Source organism: Magallana gigas, chromosome 7 (assembly GCF_963853765.1).
Source record: "Magallana gigas chromosome 7, xbMagGiga1.1, whole genome shotgun sequence".
NCBI classification, from domain to species: Eukaryota; Metazoa; Mollusca; class Bivalvia; order Ostreida; family Ostreidae; genus Magallana; species Magallana gigas.
In genome coordinates, this window is record NC_088859.1 from 20,466,972 (window position 1) to 20,485,395 (window position 18,424).

An 18,424-nucleotide genomic window follows, 5' to 3' on the forward strand; every position below is an offset into this window, starting at 1 on the left:
TTTCTTTGGGAGGAAGAAATTGCAACTTTTCATTGATGAATTTCAACATCATCTAAAGTTGATTTTTTTAATTTAATAACTCTAGAATTAAAGGGTCAACATCATATCAGCTTTTAATTTATGGATAAACATGTATTTATACTACAATACATTTACCTTGAAATATTTTTAAAAATTGGGACTGTTGTTATCAAGTTCAAGTATATTATCTAAAATGAATTTAGTTGGGTCCTTTTCAAAAACCGTGACAATGAAACATTTTTTAAATCCGATTTTAAAACCTGTTTGCAAAACTCAAAGCAATGGACAGCAACTGACCATCTGTCCGAATTAGCCACACCTGTACGCTTTTGAAAACTCTCACCTGCCCAATAACAAAAGATGTACCTATCTTCTAAAACCAATTGGCAGACTTTTAACACCTATCACAGTACTCTATTCAAAGGGTCAGTTAGCCTCATAATGGACTTGAAAATTGGATTTCTTTTCCGTTTCAGTTTTGATAAGGATATCCATTACTGCTTGGGTTCAATTAAGAAAATTCATTGATACAAGATTAAAAGTTTACTGCCTTGAATATTCATGTCTACAAAGAAGCCGGCATTGATTTCCTCAATTAAGGAAATTCTGAGCCATTACTGGGGGTATTTGTTTATCAATTCTGACTATTTTTCTTCTTTTTCTCTATTGTTCAAAATGACTGCCGCAAATTTGTGGATATCATTGGGACTTCTATATCAATCATTATTTTGCATGCCCAAACAACCAACACATTTTAATTAACTCCTCAAGATGGCATTTGATAGATTTTGTAACCCGATTTCAAACCAAAACTACCATAGTGGTAGCCCTCTTTCTGGGCCTGTTTCAGATACTAGGTCAGGTTTGAGTATTATCTTTAGGACCAATCTCGAGATTTCAAGGGAGATAACTGAACTTTTACTGCACAAATTGTGGAACACCTGATGTTGTTTTTTCTTTAAACAACGATCAAAGACAAAAAATCCCTCTTATCTAATTCTGAATCTCATTGAGACCGGTAGTTAAGGAAAACTTAATCAAGTTGTTAGCCTCTTAATGTGCCATTTTACATTTAAGGCACTCAACAGAGTCAAAACAACAGTAAATATTGACCATTAGTGAACAAAAACATAGCTCTTGTCTTTTTGTACTCAAGGAGAACTGATTTTCTGATTTTTTATGTAACTCTCTTTTGTGGAAGTGTGGCGTTTATTGTTAAAAATCATAAGGGAGCATTGATTCGAAATTGATTCTCTAATCAAACATGTAATGCGGCTTTGTCTGAGGGCTGTGGTTTTGTAATTGATTCCCACCCCCCATTTCTATGACAAAAGAACAAGAGGTCTTACTAATGGCCAGCATGAGTCAGGTGTGAGTCTCAGAACTTACAAAGAAGTTAATGTAATGTTACGTGGGATTACAACACACCTACGCGCACACTGTACCTATGTCTACCCATGTTTACCTACGCCAGGTAAGCTAGAGAATAGAGTACCCAGGTTGTTTATAAAATACAAATTAAACAACTCCAGCCTGTCAAAGATAATATCTTTGACATGTTCCATTGTTTAGAATTGACAAGTGGAAAGGGAAATTTAATTTCTTTTTTTCCAGCTTGTTCGATGAATGATCAAACCCAATTTACCTGTTTGGGTTTCGGGCTTAGTTTTGCAATCATTACACAGACCTGCAAATTGATTTTGAATGTTTACTTTTCTTGTGAGTTTTGTCTGTTGGTTTTTTGCTTTTATTTGGGTTTCCCAATGGCTCCTTTTTATTCTGAAGTGGTTGTGTGTTCCTGATCACCTTGGGCAAGTTTACACTTGCGTGTGTCTTTCCAATGAAGGCCAAAACGAACCCTAAAACCTTAAAACATGGTCGGTCTTGGGATCTTGGGATTATAACTGCCATAAACTGGGGCTTAGCAGCATTAGATCGAAAATAAAAAAGTCTCTTGTACACCCACAAACTATCCATTCAGACGAGGCAATGACCGTTACTTTTGTCTGCTGTGGTCTTGCTTGTATTTGTAATGACTAAAACTCTTACTAATGGTCTCTGGCATTGTAAAGATAGGAAATTCACTCAAGGTAATTGCATGTCACGCCTAATCTTGTGGTAAATGGATGAACGGCTGTATAATTACCCTAGCCAAGAAATAAGACCCTTATTCTTTTGTCTCTGTGTTTTGATGATCCACACGGTGATTTACCTATTAAACTGCAGACAAAAGCTTCCAATTTGGAGGAGTACCTATAAACCTTTAAATTAATCATGACTTTGCGCTGGGTTTTCTATAACCACCTGCACATTGAATTGCATGCATGCACCGGGCATGCGCATTCACCGGGAGACTTCATTAATATTAATTAAAGTCTACAAGAACAAACTAATTAACTAAACCTACCTTCAATGCGCAGAAAATGCAGGAGTTTCCCATGCACAAATGGCCTGATAATCTTCTGTAGCTGCGGCGAAACACATCTAAATGCCAAAAGACCTGCAAAACACAAAATTTCCTTGCTTTAAAATAATTTTCTAGGTACAATCTATTTTTTCACATAACCACCATCTTATTGAATACATGTCTACTAATTCTTCATTAGAAAAATTCTAGCTGATCGATTTATAAATCATCAAGCAACATGATATGGCTATTGGCATGAAGAAAAGAAAGACAAAATTGTTGATCAGTCTTCATTTTATGCTTTTTTAATATGCTTATCTCCCTTAAAGTGTCTAATGCTCTAATGCCAGCGCATTTGCATGCAGACATACGTGATTCCTCAATAATTGATGAAATGATCGTATTGCCCATCAAAAGTCTTTGTCATTCAGGTAAAATGAAAAGACCTCATCAATATCAGACACAAGAGGATAAGCCCTATCTCAAGTCAATGCAAAAATCAATAGCCTGTTCAGCTCATGAAAAGAACATGTGTTGTCTTAAGGCGGCCAAGACAAAACCACTTCTTTTTTTTTCCTTAATGATTTTTCTGTACCTTAATATTTACCAACATATTAAGAGCCTAAAAGAAACCCACACACACCGTCAAAGGTATTGTAATGTTTGTCAACAGACCTTCCCCAAACAAAAATTGGGGAAAATTGTTTTTTTTTTATTCTCATTCATAAAATATTATTGAAACATCCAATTAACTCTCATTAACTTTGTTTGGCAAATAAGCTTCATACTAATTTACCCCTCAGTCAATAGAAAGTTGCTTTACAATAAACTATTAAACAAAGGCAGACAGGGAAAATCAAACAGTGAGAGAAGTGTACATTAGGGACCTTAACACAACAAGATTGCACAAAAACCCTATTCAGCCTAAGCAAACACTTCAGCCAAAGGGCTGGTTTCCTCCTCTTTATGCCCTTATTACTATCAGAAAGCTCCCTATCCCTCGGATATAAGCCCCAGTTAACCAGTTTAACCTTATTTGCCTTTATTATTATTTCTGCAGGTGTCCTTGGATGAGTACACCGGAAATCACCACACCAACACCTTTTTTTTTGACTTTCGAAAATGGGTCATTTCCAACCTCAAGGACAAACTTTCCATTCACAAATCATCTTAGACTTCCGCTCATTACAACCTTTTTTTTTTTTTTTTGCCCTTTTAATGCCTTGCAATGACACAAAGCTGATGTCATCATTCCAGACACTTAAAACCGCATATAGTAACGGTAGTACGGAGAAAGAGAAATTTTCATTCATATGACAATAGTCAGTTACTAAAATTAGAGTCACTTTATGAATGAATATTGCAGAGTTTTACTTCCACTTGCTAATTAATATTCAGGCATCCCATTGAAGAAAGCACCGGCTGAATGAAATATGAATTTTTTTGCTGAGACATCAAATTGAGGTCACTTTGGTTCAGAATAACCTAATGCACTGTGAAATCAAAATTGACAAACTTAAGGGAGTGTTTAGGCTAACTTGGCACTTTCAGATTTCGAGGCCAATAATACCCCCACAGTGATTCATGCTAAATTAAATGACTCAGTTTTCCTGTGTACCTTTCCAAAATGACCAGAAAAATGAGCTATTTAACAGTCCTGTATTGCCAGTATTAATGGCACTTGGATGACATGTTGTTCCACTGGAGTATGTACCTAGGATACTTCAGCTCTCTACGGCAGATGATAGAGGAGGTAAAAGTTCCGCTATCTCTGTGCGTGATATGGAATGAAATTGTACCTTCATTATCAGAGTAAATAAAAGACGAATGTCCCCATAAAACAGTCGTAAATTTTTCCAAAGTTGACAAAAGTTATCTCCCTTCTTTCATGTTATCTTTCTTGGGAAACTCGGAGCAGAGAGAGAGAGAAAGAGAGAGAGAGAGAAAAAGAGAGAGACATCATTAGCGAAATAATGGTGATAAAAACTGAAATAAGGGATTATTTTACAGCCACCTTAGAATAAAAGTGACATTCTGCACAGCGTAACAAAGACAACATGAACTTTCTTGGGTGACACAATTTCTCCTGTACCAGAGTCATCGCCCCTCTCAGGGATCCGATTACCACAACTTGAGAGAATCCATATGTAGACACCTGTGGGAATCCGAGGAAACAACCACCTGAATTATCGGTGAAATGTTAAGAATTCTATGAGAAAGTTTCACAGCAAACAGCAGGTTTTTTTCTCTTTCCTAAGCATCACTTAAATTCTAAAATATGATAGTGACATATATATACAAGGATCAAAGTCAAGTAAATTACATATCCCTTTAATACATACATATAACCTCATTTACCTAGTACATTTTATTTTCACCTGCAGTGTACATGTAGATGAAAAGAAAATCTTGAGACATTACATAGTAAATATTTTAAAGAATATTTTTTCTTTGTATACTTGTAATTTGTTCCCTTATAGCATGTTGTACATGTAATCTTCATTACAAGTGTTCCAATAATTAGTTCTTGTCCTTTTTTGTCATATTTATGAGTTTTTAATGACTCAGAGCATGTATCACTGGGAAGTGTTGTCATGTTTTCCTGATAAGGTTGGGGGATGTACCTTGTAATCCATAATATACTAACAATTTGTACTGCTACGTGCCCTTACTGTGACGAGGAGACCACCTCTAGTGCATGCAGATTAAACTCATCATGTCTGCATGCATGCTGTATGTGCTCTGCAATTTTACTTGCAACAACATAGCAATGGTTTTATTTCATTTTTTTTTATTTGCTACCCAATATTCACATTGTTGCTAAATATTGTAAAAAAAAACAACACTCCCATTAAATATCCATTTTAATTTGTTAAAAACCTCAAAATTTGCAACCTTCCATGTATAGTCATGCATTAGAAAAACCCTAAAAAAACGGTAGGAAAACTAGGCCACCAAAACAACAAATCTTGAGTTGCAGCCTCCAGGCAATGATCGAGTGTTAAATGTCCCAGACATAAATGAAGTCCAGAGTCTATACTAGACCTGACAACCTGTTAACTATCTCCCCAGGGCCTTCACAGTACAGTTAGAAGTGAAACCTAAGTGATCCTCACAGGGTCTGTTTTTCCTTACCCTATCATCCCAGAGACAATGAAAGGTGCACAGTTCTAGTTGGTTGGGTCCTTTATATAAATCTCCTTTTAACAATAGCAGCTTCTCTTGAAGAGAGAATTCACTGCAATTACATCATTTTCAAATTGCCTCCATCATGTCTACCTAGTTTGAATAATTATATCTTTTCCGATGGGAAAAAAACTGTTTCTCTTAATCATGAGAAAACTTCTGAAGATTGCTGCTTTGAGCAGCGACCCTTCTCTATATAAATATTTCTTCGAATTACCCAGTATGTATATTTTTTTTACATGTCAAAGAAGTGTTTCTTGAACAGTTAGACAATTAAGTCTAAATGTGGATTCACTGGATTGTAAGAAAAACACCTCTGAATTTGGGTCAACTACCAAATGATTGATATGATGCTAGCTAGGAAATCAACCTGAGTTAGGTCTATCAAGTACAAGTACTATGGAGACGGAACATTTTCAACCCACTAACCAGAGACTTCTTGGTAAAGCCAAAGCACTCTGTCACCAGCCTTGACAGTCGTTACAATTTATGACCAAATTTCTTGTAAAGACCCAACATGCACAACAAAATCTTACATAGAAAGACCCTTCACCATGGGTTTTACAATCTGAAGAGCTACCCATTAACTTCAAGGATTTTCCATCAAGTTTGTTCCTGCAATACATGTACCCTGAATAGCCATTGAATTGTCTCAGTTTAAGGTGGTTTCACTCCTTTGTAAAGGGTCACAATGCTTGACACTGCAAGGTGTATGATCTAATTAGCAACTTTCTGTGAAGATGTAAATTCTGTATGGAATTTTCTCACTTAGATCAATGGTAACTAGCTTGAGGTTAGAATATACCTTCTCAAGAGCAGCTAGCCTTTCTTTGACAGAATTCAACAAGTGTTGGTCTTTTGAATGGACCTAGTAACAGGTTTCAACTACGACTCTTGGCTTTGGGGCAAGATATGTGTTATGAGGTGTTGAAACTTAACACTGAAAAATTTGTCATCTAAATACTTAGCATAACTGGATGATCGAAATTCTAGATAATCCTCCATCTCATAATGAACTGTGATCATTCTACCTGGCACCACAATCAGCAACTATTTAAAATATGATATTTTTCATTTTGAAAATTTTTTATAAAATTTTTCTATGCACTCAAGCATTGCAAATTTTTGCATTAATGCCTGCGTAAAACTCCTTCAATCAATACTTTCTATCATTAGAATTCATGTACCAGAGGTATCATTTCATAATATCAAGCAAACATCTCCTCACCTTAATGCATTGTTTGAAATATGACATTGTAACTTCCCAATGATCCTAATTACGATTAGAATGAGTCCATCAATGACGAATCAATATCCTACTCACGAAACTTCAAACATATATTTGGAGTAACCTAATACACATGACTAACGGCCACACGACGGCCCTGTAAAACGCATCTACGCCCTGCTCTTCATCATCCGGCCGCCAGGTAAACAGTTTTACCAATCCCAGGTAAGGCAGCTGCTGAATCCCAAACAAAAGCTTACAGCAACAGGTGTGACCGTTTACTCGTGTCCCAAAGCCCATCACCATTAACAAAACATGGATCGTCTCCGATTTCCCTATACCTTGGTCTGTGTGCATTCAATGAATAATGCATTTGACCACTGTGTCGGTCAACTTTTCATTTCTTTTGCCTTGCCTATGATCACTGAGCTTGAGACACTCTATTCATATCAGATTTTCATCTTAATTTGATTTTAAGCCCGCCATGAAATTTATGATACATGTAGGCATCCAAATGCACCAATGATAGAAATATGTTTGTTTTACAAAGATACGTTATATATATTTACATGAACAGTATATGCAAGACTTTTGCTTGCAAGACTTTTGGAATTTGAAGAATATTGATTTTTAAAGCTCTCAGTGAAATCAAATCATGAAATTAAATTACAGGACCATAGAAAATGATAAATAGCTTCCACCAAGACCTATATAAATCTGTAATCACCTGTTGTGATTTCCATCTGACAAATGTTAGGTACATAGATAAGAGGGTCAGATGGCACGAGAGGCCCCCTTGGATGTGTTTGTGACACAGAATCTATCACGATTTTATCTACATTTTCTTACCTCTGGTTTTTATCTTCAATCTAAATAAGCGACCAGCACAAGTTTGTTGCTACCTGTGCGAGTCTGTTAGGTATATATATGTAAATTAGCTGCTGTTATATTTATCAAACTTGCGGTACACTTAAAATTGTCTTTGTTATGATTAGGTCTAGTAAATTACCAAAAATTATATCAACTGGTAAAATTTTTAGGTGTAGTGTGTATACTTTATGGAAAAATATCTTTTTACTTCATCAACAGCTCATGTACAAATAAATCAAAAGTAAAAATTATCCGGAACTAAGCTTAGATCATTGACTGATTAGGATGTACCGGTTCTCCATTAGAAATATCAATTAGCTTACAGATGCTAGGAATTCCATTCCTACTTACTCTGTATTGTGTAATACTGACAGGAATGTGTCATATCAAAGCTAAAGTGAACTTTACTTTATTCGAAATCATGCACCGGCTGAAATCCATCACGGCTAATTGGACCAACATACCAGCTCTTACGTTATACCCCGTTATAAGGCCAAATCTTTAATACTCAAAAGCCCTGCGGTTTTATTCCTGACTCGGGTACAAGTACTTGTGTTTTCATGACAAATTAACCATTATAGTATTACTATATACCTAAAGTAAAATACAGTTCCATAGTGGAATGTCATTGTTAAGTCAGAAGTTAATTTTACCAAGAAAATTTTGGCTTTAACAACAGTACTTTAAACATTTTTATGTGGAGGAGCCAATTGAGTGTTTTTCCTTTTGTCAAATTAAACCACAAACTACCAACGCAATTTGAATTTTTAAATCGGCCTGTACAATGCAATTACTATCTGTCTAAACCATCATCTTCAACTCATAAGTTTTGAAGACAACCACATGACAAAAAATCTGTGTGCATTGTTTATTGAAAGAACCTTTGTATAATTTTAAAGACCTTTAAGCCTCTCTTTTCATTCAATTATAGCAAAAATATTGTATCATAATTGAAAAGCTATGCTAACTGCATTGGAATGTCATGTTTCTGGTAATTACTAAGTATTCTTTCAGTGTCATGAAGTTTTCAAATAGCCTCTCTTTTGTTTGGGTATAATGAAATGTTGCTTCTTAAAAACTGACAAAAAAACTCCTCAAGTCAAGATCTGCTGGCAAGTTTCTTCTTGAATTCTCTCATCTTCTACCCAATAATTTGAATTCTTAATTTGAATGCTATATGTTGAGTCCCAATACCTTGTTATACACAATAGGTACATTTAAGATGATTAGAGCTCAACATCTCCAGTTTCAACAAGAGACAATTTCGTTCTTTGCAATGAACCTCCAATGTTTGCATACAAATGTCCTCTCTTTTTTTCTTTTTTTTTTACCTCCATCTGTCTTTGTCTGAGAAAACATAAAAACTTTGAAGAAGTTTATAATGGACTTAACTTAGGCCTATGAACTCTAGCCCCATAGGTTATTAATGTTTTGTCAGATTTCTGAAGCTTTTCATTATTTTAACATCTTTTGTGGCTAATGTTCCTTAGCGAAACCTGAAGCGCAGGTAGTTGAGGGATGTACAAAAGAGCTCCTCCGAGCTTTTCTGTCACTGATCACTCTAACAGGTTCAGCGACGTCTCTGATGGCATTTGTGTTAAAACATCCGAGGGGCCCCATCAATATTAGTGCTCAGAGGAAAATGGAATGGAAATCACCGAGCCTGAAACTTAAGCTGGAAGAAGTTGAAAAGTTTGATGACCATCTGCCCATAAAGTTGTAAAATTAAAATTTGGGCTTAACAAGTGTGTCAGATGATTAGCTGCAATTGTAAGGTCTGCTGGAAACGTTTCACCTGTGCACGCGATTAACTGTTGTCCAGCCAAACTTTCCAGTTGTCTGGAACCTCTAAGCATAGGTAACAATACGCTGACTACAATGACCCTGCAGATGGCACAGTTCCAGTTATCCGATTGGACGCAGGGGGTTAAAACCTCGGACTTTGCATTTGCTAATGGCAGGGTTTTTGTCAACAAGGCATGGCCAATTCTTAGCTTGGTGTCAGGTGAATTTTGTCTCTGGAAAACCCATTGAACCTGTTGATTGTTGGTTTTTGGACTTAGATCTGTTGACTTTTGTTTTTCCTTCTCTTTGCGGTGGTAGTGCATACAGATTTGCTTTGACCTAGAGTACTGTTATTATACCTTTTGAAATTTATTGACATCTGAATAAATTATGTTGATTTGCAATAAACTTACAAACATGTTCCCTTCTGAGATTACATAACTGCCACACTTTGGAGAGTATAGGATTTATTTGAATAAATAAATGAATCCTTTCAAGCACCTTTCATTGAAACTTTAATGTCTCTATTGACATTGCAAATAGGTATACTTTGTAAGAAAGCTTTCATCTCTGGAAAATCCTCAATTATCTCCCTTACAAGCCCTCTTTTAATTCTATAGATTTGCATCATCACTTCATCAGAAAATCCTACAATTACTCAATATTTTCATAAGATTATCTTACATAATTCTACTGTAAAAGACTGAGCTCCACTGTGATAAAGGGGGCTTAACTCCCCCATTCAGGGGAATTAACCCCTGATTAATCATCTCATCAAACAGTCATCAATAGATCTCTACCTGCACAATGGTTGGGAGTAAATCCTCCAAACTATGCATGCATGTTTTGTACATTGTTCACCACAGTACTATCTTAATCTAATCTGAAAATCATCCTTTAATCCTTCACAGTTTTTAATAATTAGTCCTCTTTCATAGCTTATATTGTCTGATGTATATAGAGGAACAACATGGTTGGCTATTTCATTGGGTTAAGATGGTAAAAATAAAGGGGCATTTATGGTTTGAAGGAGGAAAATTTACAATCTGATACTCTGAACTTCCTTGCTCCACCCTCCTAGATTGTTGAGTCAACAGTTGTAACCTATTTACCAGTCTGTTTGTAGAGATAATAGTTTTACAACAAGATATATAGGTGTATCATTTATCTCTTGACCCTTACTTATTTACTATCATACACAAATACATTTAGGTATTCACATGCATTCAGAGCTCAATGCTTTGGTCATTCTTGGCCTTATAGATATTATTCCCGATTCCGTTCAACCTTCTCCTGTAATTTTTGTGGTCTTCATGCAGCCTCTGTTTTGTTCTTTCTCCATTCCTTTGACCTCAGTACATTATGATACGATGAAAAGATAATAAATGATTAAAATAGATTCTCACCTGTACAGCACTATTGAGGAAACAGTTGTTCTCCCCAGGAGCATTGCGGAGACCCTTGGAGTTGAGGGAGATATTGGCATTTCTGTCCAGGGTGTCATACCAGTTGGAGGGTATGGGGTGGTTTTGATGCTGGGGTCGTCCCCCTGGAGGAAATGTCTCGGGGTTTTCCATGGTTAAAAAAAATCACTTCACAATTGATGATCTTTTCCACATCATTTATTGCTAAAAACCTGAAGAAAGAATAGAGTAATTTGAACCAACTATAATTTTTATATTGCAAATGTCAAATACATTTCCTGTATTATACTCATAGAAGGTCATTTATGGTCAAAACAAGTTTTTCAATAAATTATAATTTCTTCCTTTCTGCAAGGTGAACAGTTTTATGGGAAACCCCAATTAAAAAACATTTTTTTTCTACTACCTGAACATGATTTTTATTGAAATTCTATTACTGCATTATATATTTCTTGTGTGTCAAAGGACATAAAAGTTGATTTCCAAAAGTTCCATAACAGTTCCTGTTTCAATATTGATCCTTTAACTGTCATCTGACTAAATATTGAACTTCTGATTTCATACAAGATTGATTTTGTTTAGAATCATCCACTGCTCCCTAAATTGATTATGCAAGGCAAAACTATACATGTATATACCCTTAAGGGGGTAGCTATCCTTAAGATGAACTTGAAGACGCCAAAATAAAATCTATGTAAACAATTCGGTTTAGCGGAGTTGAAAACAACAAGGGGAAACAATTTCAAGATTTCAAACAATTCACAATATTACAGCTATTTCTAGCTGAGATTAAAAAGTTTTAGCTTGACGAAATATATTTCTCAAGAAATTAATGGCAAAACAATTCTTTGTCTGTGGCCAGGAAGCCCAGACATTATCAATATAATGACCAATATTCCTGTCTGATTGATTTGATTTTTATTTCCCATGGAGCAATGACGTTTATTGGAGAAATTGATGTCCATTAACGGTTTTCTTTGTGTTTATTGTTGCTGTCCTCAAGGTTGTTGCCTTGGTAATTAATTTTCATACAAATTAAATTTTTTATGCAATGACGCAACAGTGGGGTTTGCTAAATGCAATTAATCATGCACAGAAAAATCAATTAATATCTTAAAATAGAAAAAAAAACCTGCAGTGTTAATTTCCCTTTTTCAAATGCTTGAACCTAGCTATAATTGAATCTTGATTGGGCCACATGCAATGATCAAACTGTGTGCAACATCAAATACATGTATGAGATGATCAATGCTATTTAAATGTATTCCTTCTGATTTTCAAATTGGTACAACACATTTATTAAAATGCATCTTTGGTAGCCAAAAGTAATAATTTACTACTCTTGATTTCCTCTTTCTCGAGAGGAGCAGTTGGGCCTCCTCAATATGAAGATTGCATGTGTCCTCAACATAAGGGGAAATACTCTTTATCTAGCAATCAAAGAATCCCTGCTCTATTTTTAATTTATTGCTTGACCCTTAAGTAAACAGACAAACAATATTAATTAATACAGGTCAGAGATTTGGTACTGTTTCAATATTTGACCAGGGATTCCTTGCCTTCGCTACCAAGATATTGGTCTTTTTCTTCTCAGTAGAAATTTTGAATGTTATCTCAGTGAAACAAATCCCTCCTGAAAGGTTCAGGTGAGAGGGCAAGATAAGGTGCATGTGAGATTTAATAGGGGTACATGGTCCGAAAAACCCTTCTTTTATCGATGTGAATTCACCAAAAACAACTGAAATTGCAAAATTACACAAAAAAGGCCTGTTGCTTCTGGATTGTATAATGTGTTACCTTTCATTGAAATTTGCTTAAATAAACAATGTGGAACACGAACAAGTTTTTTTTTTCTTTTTTATCACTCAAATTACTTCACCAGTCTTTGCATTGCTTTAGATTTTTTTTCATTATACCTGCAGAAGTAGGTCTTGGCTCAAGTAAAGCAAACTTTAGAATTTATTTATCTTCTTTCCTTCTCAATCTACGACTCGGAGTACCTTTGGTAAACACAAAAAAAAAATACATAGCTCACACGGTCTCATCTCGAGACTCGAATTTACCTAGCGGAAGGTGAGGCGGTGCTCCCTAGTGACTCATTTTGATTCTAAAGACTTCCGATCTTTCAGATGTGGGTTTAAATGTCATTCCCTGAAAACCATTTGGTCATCTATGTTGACACTAATGATTGCAAAAAAAAAAAAAATGATTTTTTGTAGAAGAAAAAGTTTATTTAAACAGACTACTGATTTTTCATTACATATGAAAAAGATTCGAGTTTATTAAATTTATTTGCTCAAAATGCTCAGTGTGTGTCATTAGGAAAACATAAAATACTTTAGAGCGATTTGACAAAATGTTTTGCTATGAGTTGTGTAAGATTTGAAGAGCTTTGTTTAAATTCGTTTCATCAATGTTTTTCTTATCCATCTTGAAGGTGGTGCAACAGGGTCCCCATATGTGTAATAATTCAATTCCCATGTTTTGAATCTTATTCCCAAACTTGGCTTGGTTCGTGTCAATACCCACTGCTAAAAGACTTCAGGAAGCCTCTATTTATTCAAGTTGCATGAAAACCGCCTATCGCAAACTCCCTCTTTTTATGACTGTGTGATTCGGTGAATTTTAATTTTGTTTATGTATATATTTACGGCCAAAGCCTGGAGATCTTTTATGCTGATGTTGGGAGGAAAACAACCAAAGACGGGCTTTCCACGGAGATTAAGATGCATGATTAATACCCTCCACAAGGGAAAAACCTTGAAAGACCTATACCTCCAAGATTTCAGATATAATCTACGTTTTGCAAACAAACATTACATCAGTATATTGAAAAGAATAAATTTGCAATTGAATAAAAGGAAATTTTTGATACATTTTCCCATTGCAGTGGTCTGCGTGTGGCAGCTAGTTGTAGACAAATAACCCCCTTCTTACAAAGACTTTAGATTCAGCTTCAAAATCAATATATTAATAATTCACCTGCACTTTTACCTGGTTGCATGTGCACTGTGCATCTGTCACTTTTCTTTTGCCATGACTCACACATTTCCTACTTCCTTCAGATATTCTTTGAGATGTTTTTTTTTAAATAAATCTAATTCAAGTCATCTAGTGTTTTCTTTTTTCTGTTTGCAAGTTCACAATTTCAACTGCACTTTTTTAAGAGTGCAGTCTTCAAACTTGATTAAAAATGTTCTTCTAAGTGCAAATGCATTGACAATTTCTATACATGCTTAACCTGTATTTGTTCTGTGAGTGTTACAAATTCTAAATAAAAAAACACATTCCCTGCTGAGTTTTAAGTGAAAAATCATTAACATATGAAAATGTTCAATACCGGTACATTCTCCCTGTGTAAACAAAAAGAAAAGAAAAACACTGGAGATCCACCATGTTTGGCCGCCCTTATATACCTGACACCCTGTGAAAGCGTAAAAAAAGCAAACTAAAAACACCCCTTTCCCAATGTGATGAAAAAACCTTTAGGGTTTTTGCATAAAAGGTAATCCTGGTTATGAGAGAGACTTGTACGTTCCGTCGTAATCCCCTCTCATGCTACGCTGGTCCCGATTCTTGGCAGTTTGCCCAAAATAGTAAGGTATATCGTGAATTTGACCTTTTTTTACGGTTTCTTCCTGGAGAGGTTTTTACTTACTACAGAATATATGTGCACAATGATATACATAATATATATGTGTTTACCGGGTTGTTGAAATGGGATCTGTTAAAAGTGGAGAAATCAACTACTTGGCACCTGTAGGTTGCCTTTTTGTGGTGAAGTTTTTTTTTATCTTTTGTCAATAGGCCGTAATAAAATACCTGGAAACATTTAGGATGTAGATATAAAATGGATTTCCTACTCTCCCTTTTTCTCTGAAATTAAAGTATCACTCTGACTATATTTTACATATATTTTATCAGAATTTTCTTGAATTTTTCTATTTTAATTAATAGTATTAAGGTAAAAATTTAAAAATTACACACTGAATTATCCGGATTTTTTTCAATATTGTGCGCTGTCTGAGATATAAATTGTATTTTAAATTAATGGTACCGAACAAATTAATTATGTAGTCTATAATTATAGCTGCATTTGAAATGAATAATCCCCTGAAGAAGAAAAAATACATGCATGTTTGTCTAAAAATGATTTTGCCAATTAATTTTTTTTCAAACAACTCATAAGTGTGAGGGCATAATTGGACAGATGACCTGGTCAGCTAATTAACTGGTTTCCAAGACAGGTGTCACTAGTTAATCTACCTGGCAATTATCAGCAGCAGGTATATCAAGTAGCTATTGTTCTCCTGCCAAAGTTTTCAAGTAGGTGTGAATATACATTAAATCAAACATTTTGGACCCCATCTCTCATACTCCCGGACACATAAAGATCTATATCTTAAAATACAAAAATCCAACATGTTCACTACAACATTTTTCATGCAAAGATTAATATCTTGTAATGTGAAGCAATAAAACTATTTGAGGGATTATCATCAAGAAAGGTTTAACAAATATTGGGCCTTGGGATATAATAATAATCTGTAGCTTGTCTTTTTTTATTGGATTATCAAAGTGATCCGCCCACATGAAAGAGAAAGGGTCATCCCTTTCTTTTTATCTCTTGCTAATCAATGCTTACATCATTACGAATAAGCTGACTTCAAAAGAGATAAATTCTTTTTCGTATTTACACTTCTTCCTGTTCTTATATAAACTATAGGACCTATCATAACACCAAGCGTAGAATTAAAATCAAATTATGTCACGTCTGTCAATGAAACCTCGGCCTCATCAAAGGCTAATTAAATTAGCTTCAACACCTTGTGTCAACATGCGCGACTCGGACCGTTAACAAGGTCGAGTCGTCTGGTTCGTAATTTTACGGAACAAACATAAATCCACTGTCTCATATAAATTGACCTATCTAGTTTGTATAAACCTCCTTTTTAACCATTTGCTAAATGCTTGAAAAATCTTAACATGTCGAAATGAGTCAGACGGCAAGTGCAAACACATGCATGTACGCATTGTGTTTACAATCAGGTAAAAAACGTCGACGAAAACTTTATAAAGTTTGCCAATATTTAGCTATACACGGAAATGACTTTTTATATACATTTCTTTACAGCACCATGTTAAAAAACTGCAAAATGACAGGGTTTTGTTGTAGTATTCGTAAGTTTTCCCTGGGTGTGACGTCACTACTGTTTACTCACCTGTGATTAGGCCGTGTCGCTTGTCGGTTTACCTGTATACCCTTATTTCTAATAATCAAGAATAGTGAAATAAAGTAAAACATACCTAATAAAGTCAAATAATCCTCTTCGAACAAGTAAAAAGTTTAAAATATTCACACAGGTATAAAATCCAAACACAGGTAAAAATCCACGGGGAAAAACACAAGCGGCACTATCACGTCGCCATATTCTTGTCAATAGTAGCGGAGTGATTCACTGCCATTGACACGATAGAAAGAAGTGCCCAATTAACAATAGGTGAAACGGCTTGTCAATCCGCCAGGTATAAAAAATATAGTTCTAAAATGAAGAAAGCCGTATGCGTGGAAAATGACCCATATCAATGTAATCTTTAGTTTAATTGTTCTGTTTTATTGTTGGTTTTTTGAATTCATTATAATTATGGACATTTATGACAATAAAAAAATATTTTTTTTTATCAAATGATATATGAAAAATACACGATTTATAGAAAAAATGGCAAATTAGGAACTAAACTTCACATGAAATTTATTCATGTTGAAATCATGCAATCAAATTTTACGATTGATAAATGAAATAACATAATTACATGTATATATATTGATTTAGATTAAATTACAAAAATATTGTGACAAAAAAGGGGAGAAAATTTGAGAGTATTTAGAGACGGTTTGAGAGTAGCAATGAGTTGTATTATGAAAGAATCGGGATCTGTAGTTTTGAGAGGATGTTGTCACAAAACACCATGACCGTTTTCATGATATGATCTACAATGTATATGTGTTTTCAAGATATAAACTGTCAGATCTGATCAGGAACGTACAACCGAATCCTATCAATATGTAAATAAAGGGACTTATATACAACTGTACGACCCTGCTTTTTAGTTTGAATTAATGTACATGTAATTTTTTGAAAATTTCTTTAAATACACATCTACAAGTACATTTAAGACAAATTAAATATTGAGTAATTTAATCAGTTAGAGTTTTATCAAACATAATCTAGAAAATATAAAAATTACAGGTATATCTTCCTGAATGACATTTTCAAATTCAATTTAACGCTACGTGAGAAACTCATGACACATTTACGGCAGCCACTCAACGGGAGGTAACTCTACCATTGACTAATAGAATTCACGTAATTAGACTCATTGCGACAGAATCAAATGATATAAACAGAAAGATAAATTCAATACAATATTCATTCATTCTATCTTCATTTTCCCCTTACGGCGATTTCATAATGCATAACATATTAAATATTTACAGTGTTATAATTTACATGTATAAAATAACACATAATGTTAGTAAAAAAAATTGTTATATACAAAATAAAGAAGTAATAAGTACATGTAAAATGTCGGTGCATAATGGGGCAGGTCCTACTGAAATAGGCTAAATGCAGCAGTGTCTCTTACAAAGAGCCCATAGATTCCTCGGCATTAGTTAATGCATAATTATGCTATACAAAGAGCGACAACTCTTATTTCAAGTATTTTCCTTTGTACATTATAAATGATGTGATACAAGAAAGGCTCGTGAATACCATGAATACCAAGACATTCAAAATACAAAAGTGTCTTTTTAAAAGTTACCATATTCATATCAATGCTTTTTTTCTTCATTTTAAAAAATAATATCGATTAAAAATAATCTTCACTGGTCATGGTCATACCCAACAATAACAAAAGTATTATATTTTGGAAAAGGCGGGACTTTTACCTCCAAAATATAAATATGTGGAGAAAATATAAGAAATATCAAAACGCATTGAGGGTAGATAATTGTTGATGGACCGTGTGCCTTTGCAATTAATATTAAAAATTTATTGTCGGTACTATTACTTATGGTACGGTATATGATTTTTTCATGTGGTACATGTACCCGGTACTTTACAACAGCCCGGCTAGCTCAGTCGGTAGAGCACGAGACTCTTAATCTCGGGGTCGTGGGTTCGAGCCCCACGTTGGGCGATTTCTTTTTCTATTTATTGAATTAACCCCCCCCCCCCCCCCCCCCACACACACACACACAAATGCATACATGTATGTATTTGGATACAAACTTGTCTGATTAAAAATACAAGTTAACCAACATGCATTTATCAAGAAATAAAATATTCATATACAAGTTCATTCATATAAAAATATTTATACATAATGCCAACATTTTCATAATACTAACGAAAGTAAATTCAACGTTTAATATATATATGTTAGATTAAATAAAATCTTAATTTATCAGCTGACATTTGCCAACATTTTCGAAATAAT

The 18,424-nt window shown here is 34.6% G+C and overlaps 1 protein-coding gene and 1 non-coding gene across 5 annotated transcripts in view; one reads left to right on the plus strand and one right to left on the minus strand.

Annotated features, from left to right (window-relative positions):
* LOC105343360 (homeobox protein 2) overlaps positions 1–16,395 on the minus strand; it is a 33,722-nt gene extending 17,327 nt beyond the window's left edge. The window contains exons 1-3 of one of the 4 annotated variants that reach the window (XM_011450685.4): positions 16,229–16,394; positions 10,904–11,133; positions 2,429–2,521 (exon numbers count right to left, since the gene is read on the minus strand). In XM_011450685.4, coding sequence (XP_011448987.3) covers positions 2,429–2,521; positions 10,904–11,074 — 264 coding nt within the window. In that variant the 5' untranslated portion in view covers positions 11,075–11,133; positions 16,229–16,394. Of the gene's footprint in view, positions 1–2,428; positions 2,522–6,842; positions 6,885–10,297; positions 10,367–10,903; positions 11,134–16,228 lie in introns of those variants that run through there. The other 3 variants (XM_011450687.4, XM_066067810.1, XM_066067811.1) reach the window with 3 other exon arrangements.
* Positions 16,396–18,051: 1,656 nt separating this feature from the next.
* Positions 18,052–18,124, plus strand: Trnak-cuu (transfer RNA lysine (anticodon CUU)). Its single transcript has one exon. It is a non-coding gene; the product is annotated as a tRNA-Lys (tRNA).
* Positions 18,125–18,424: the final 300 nt, after the last annotated feature.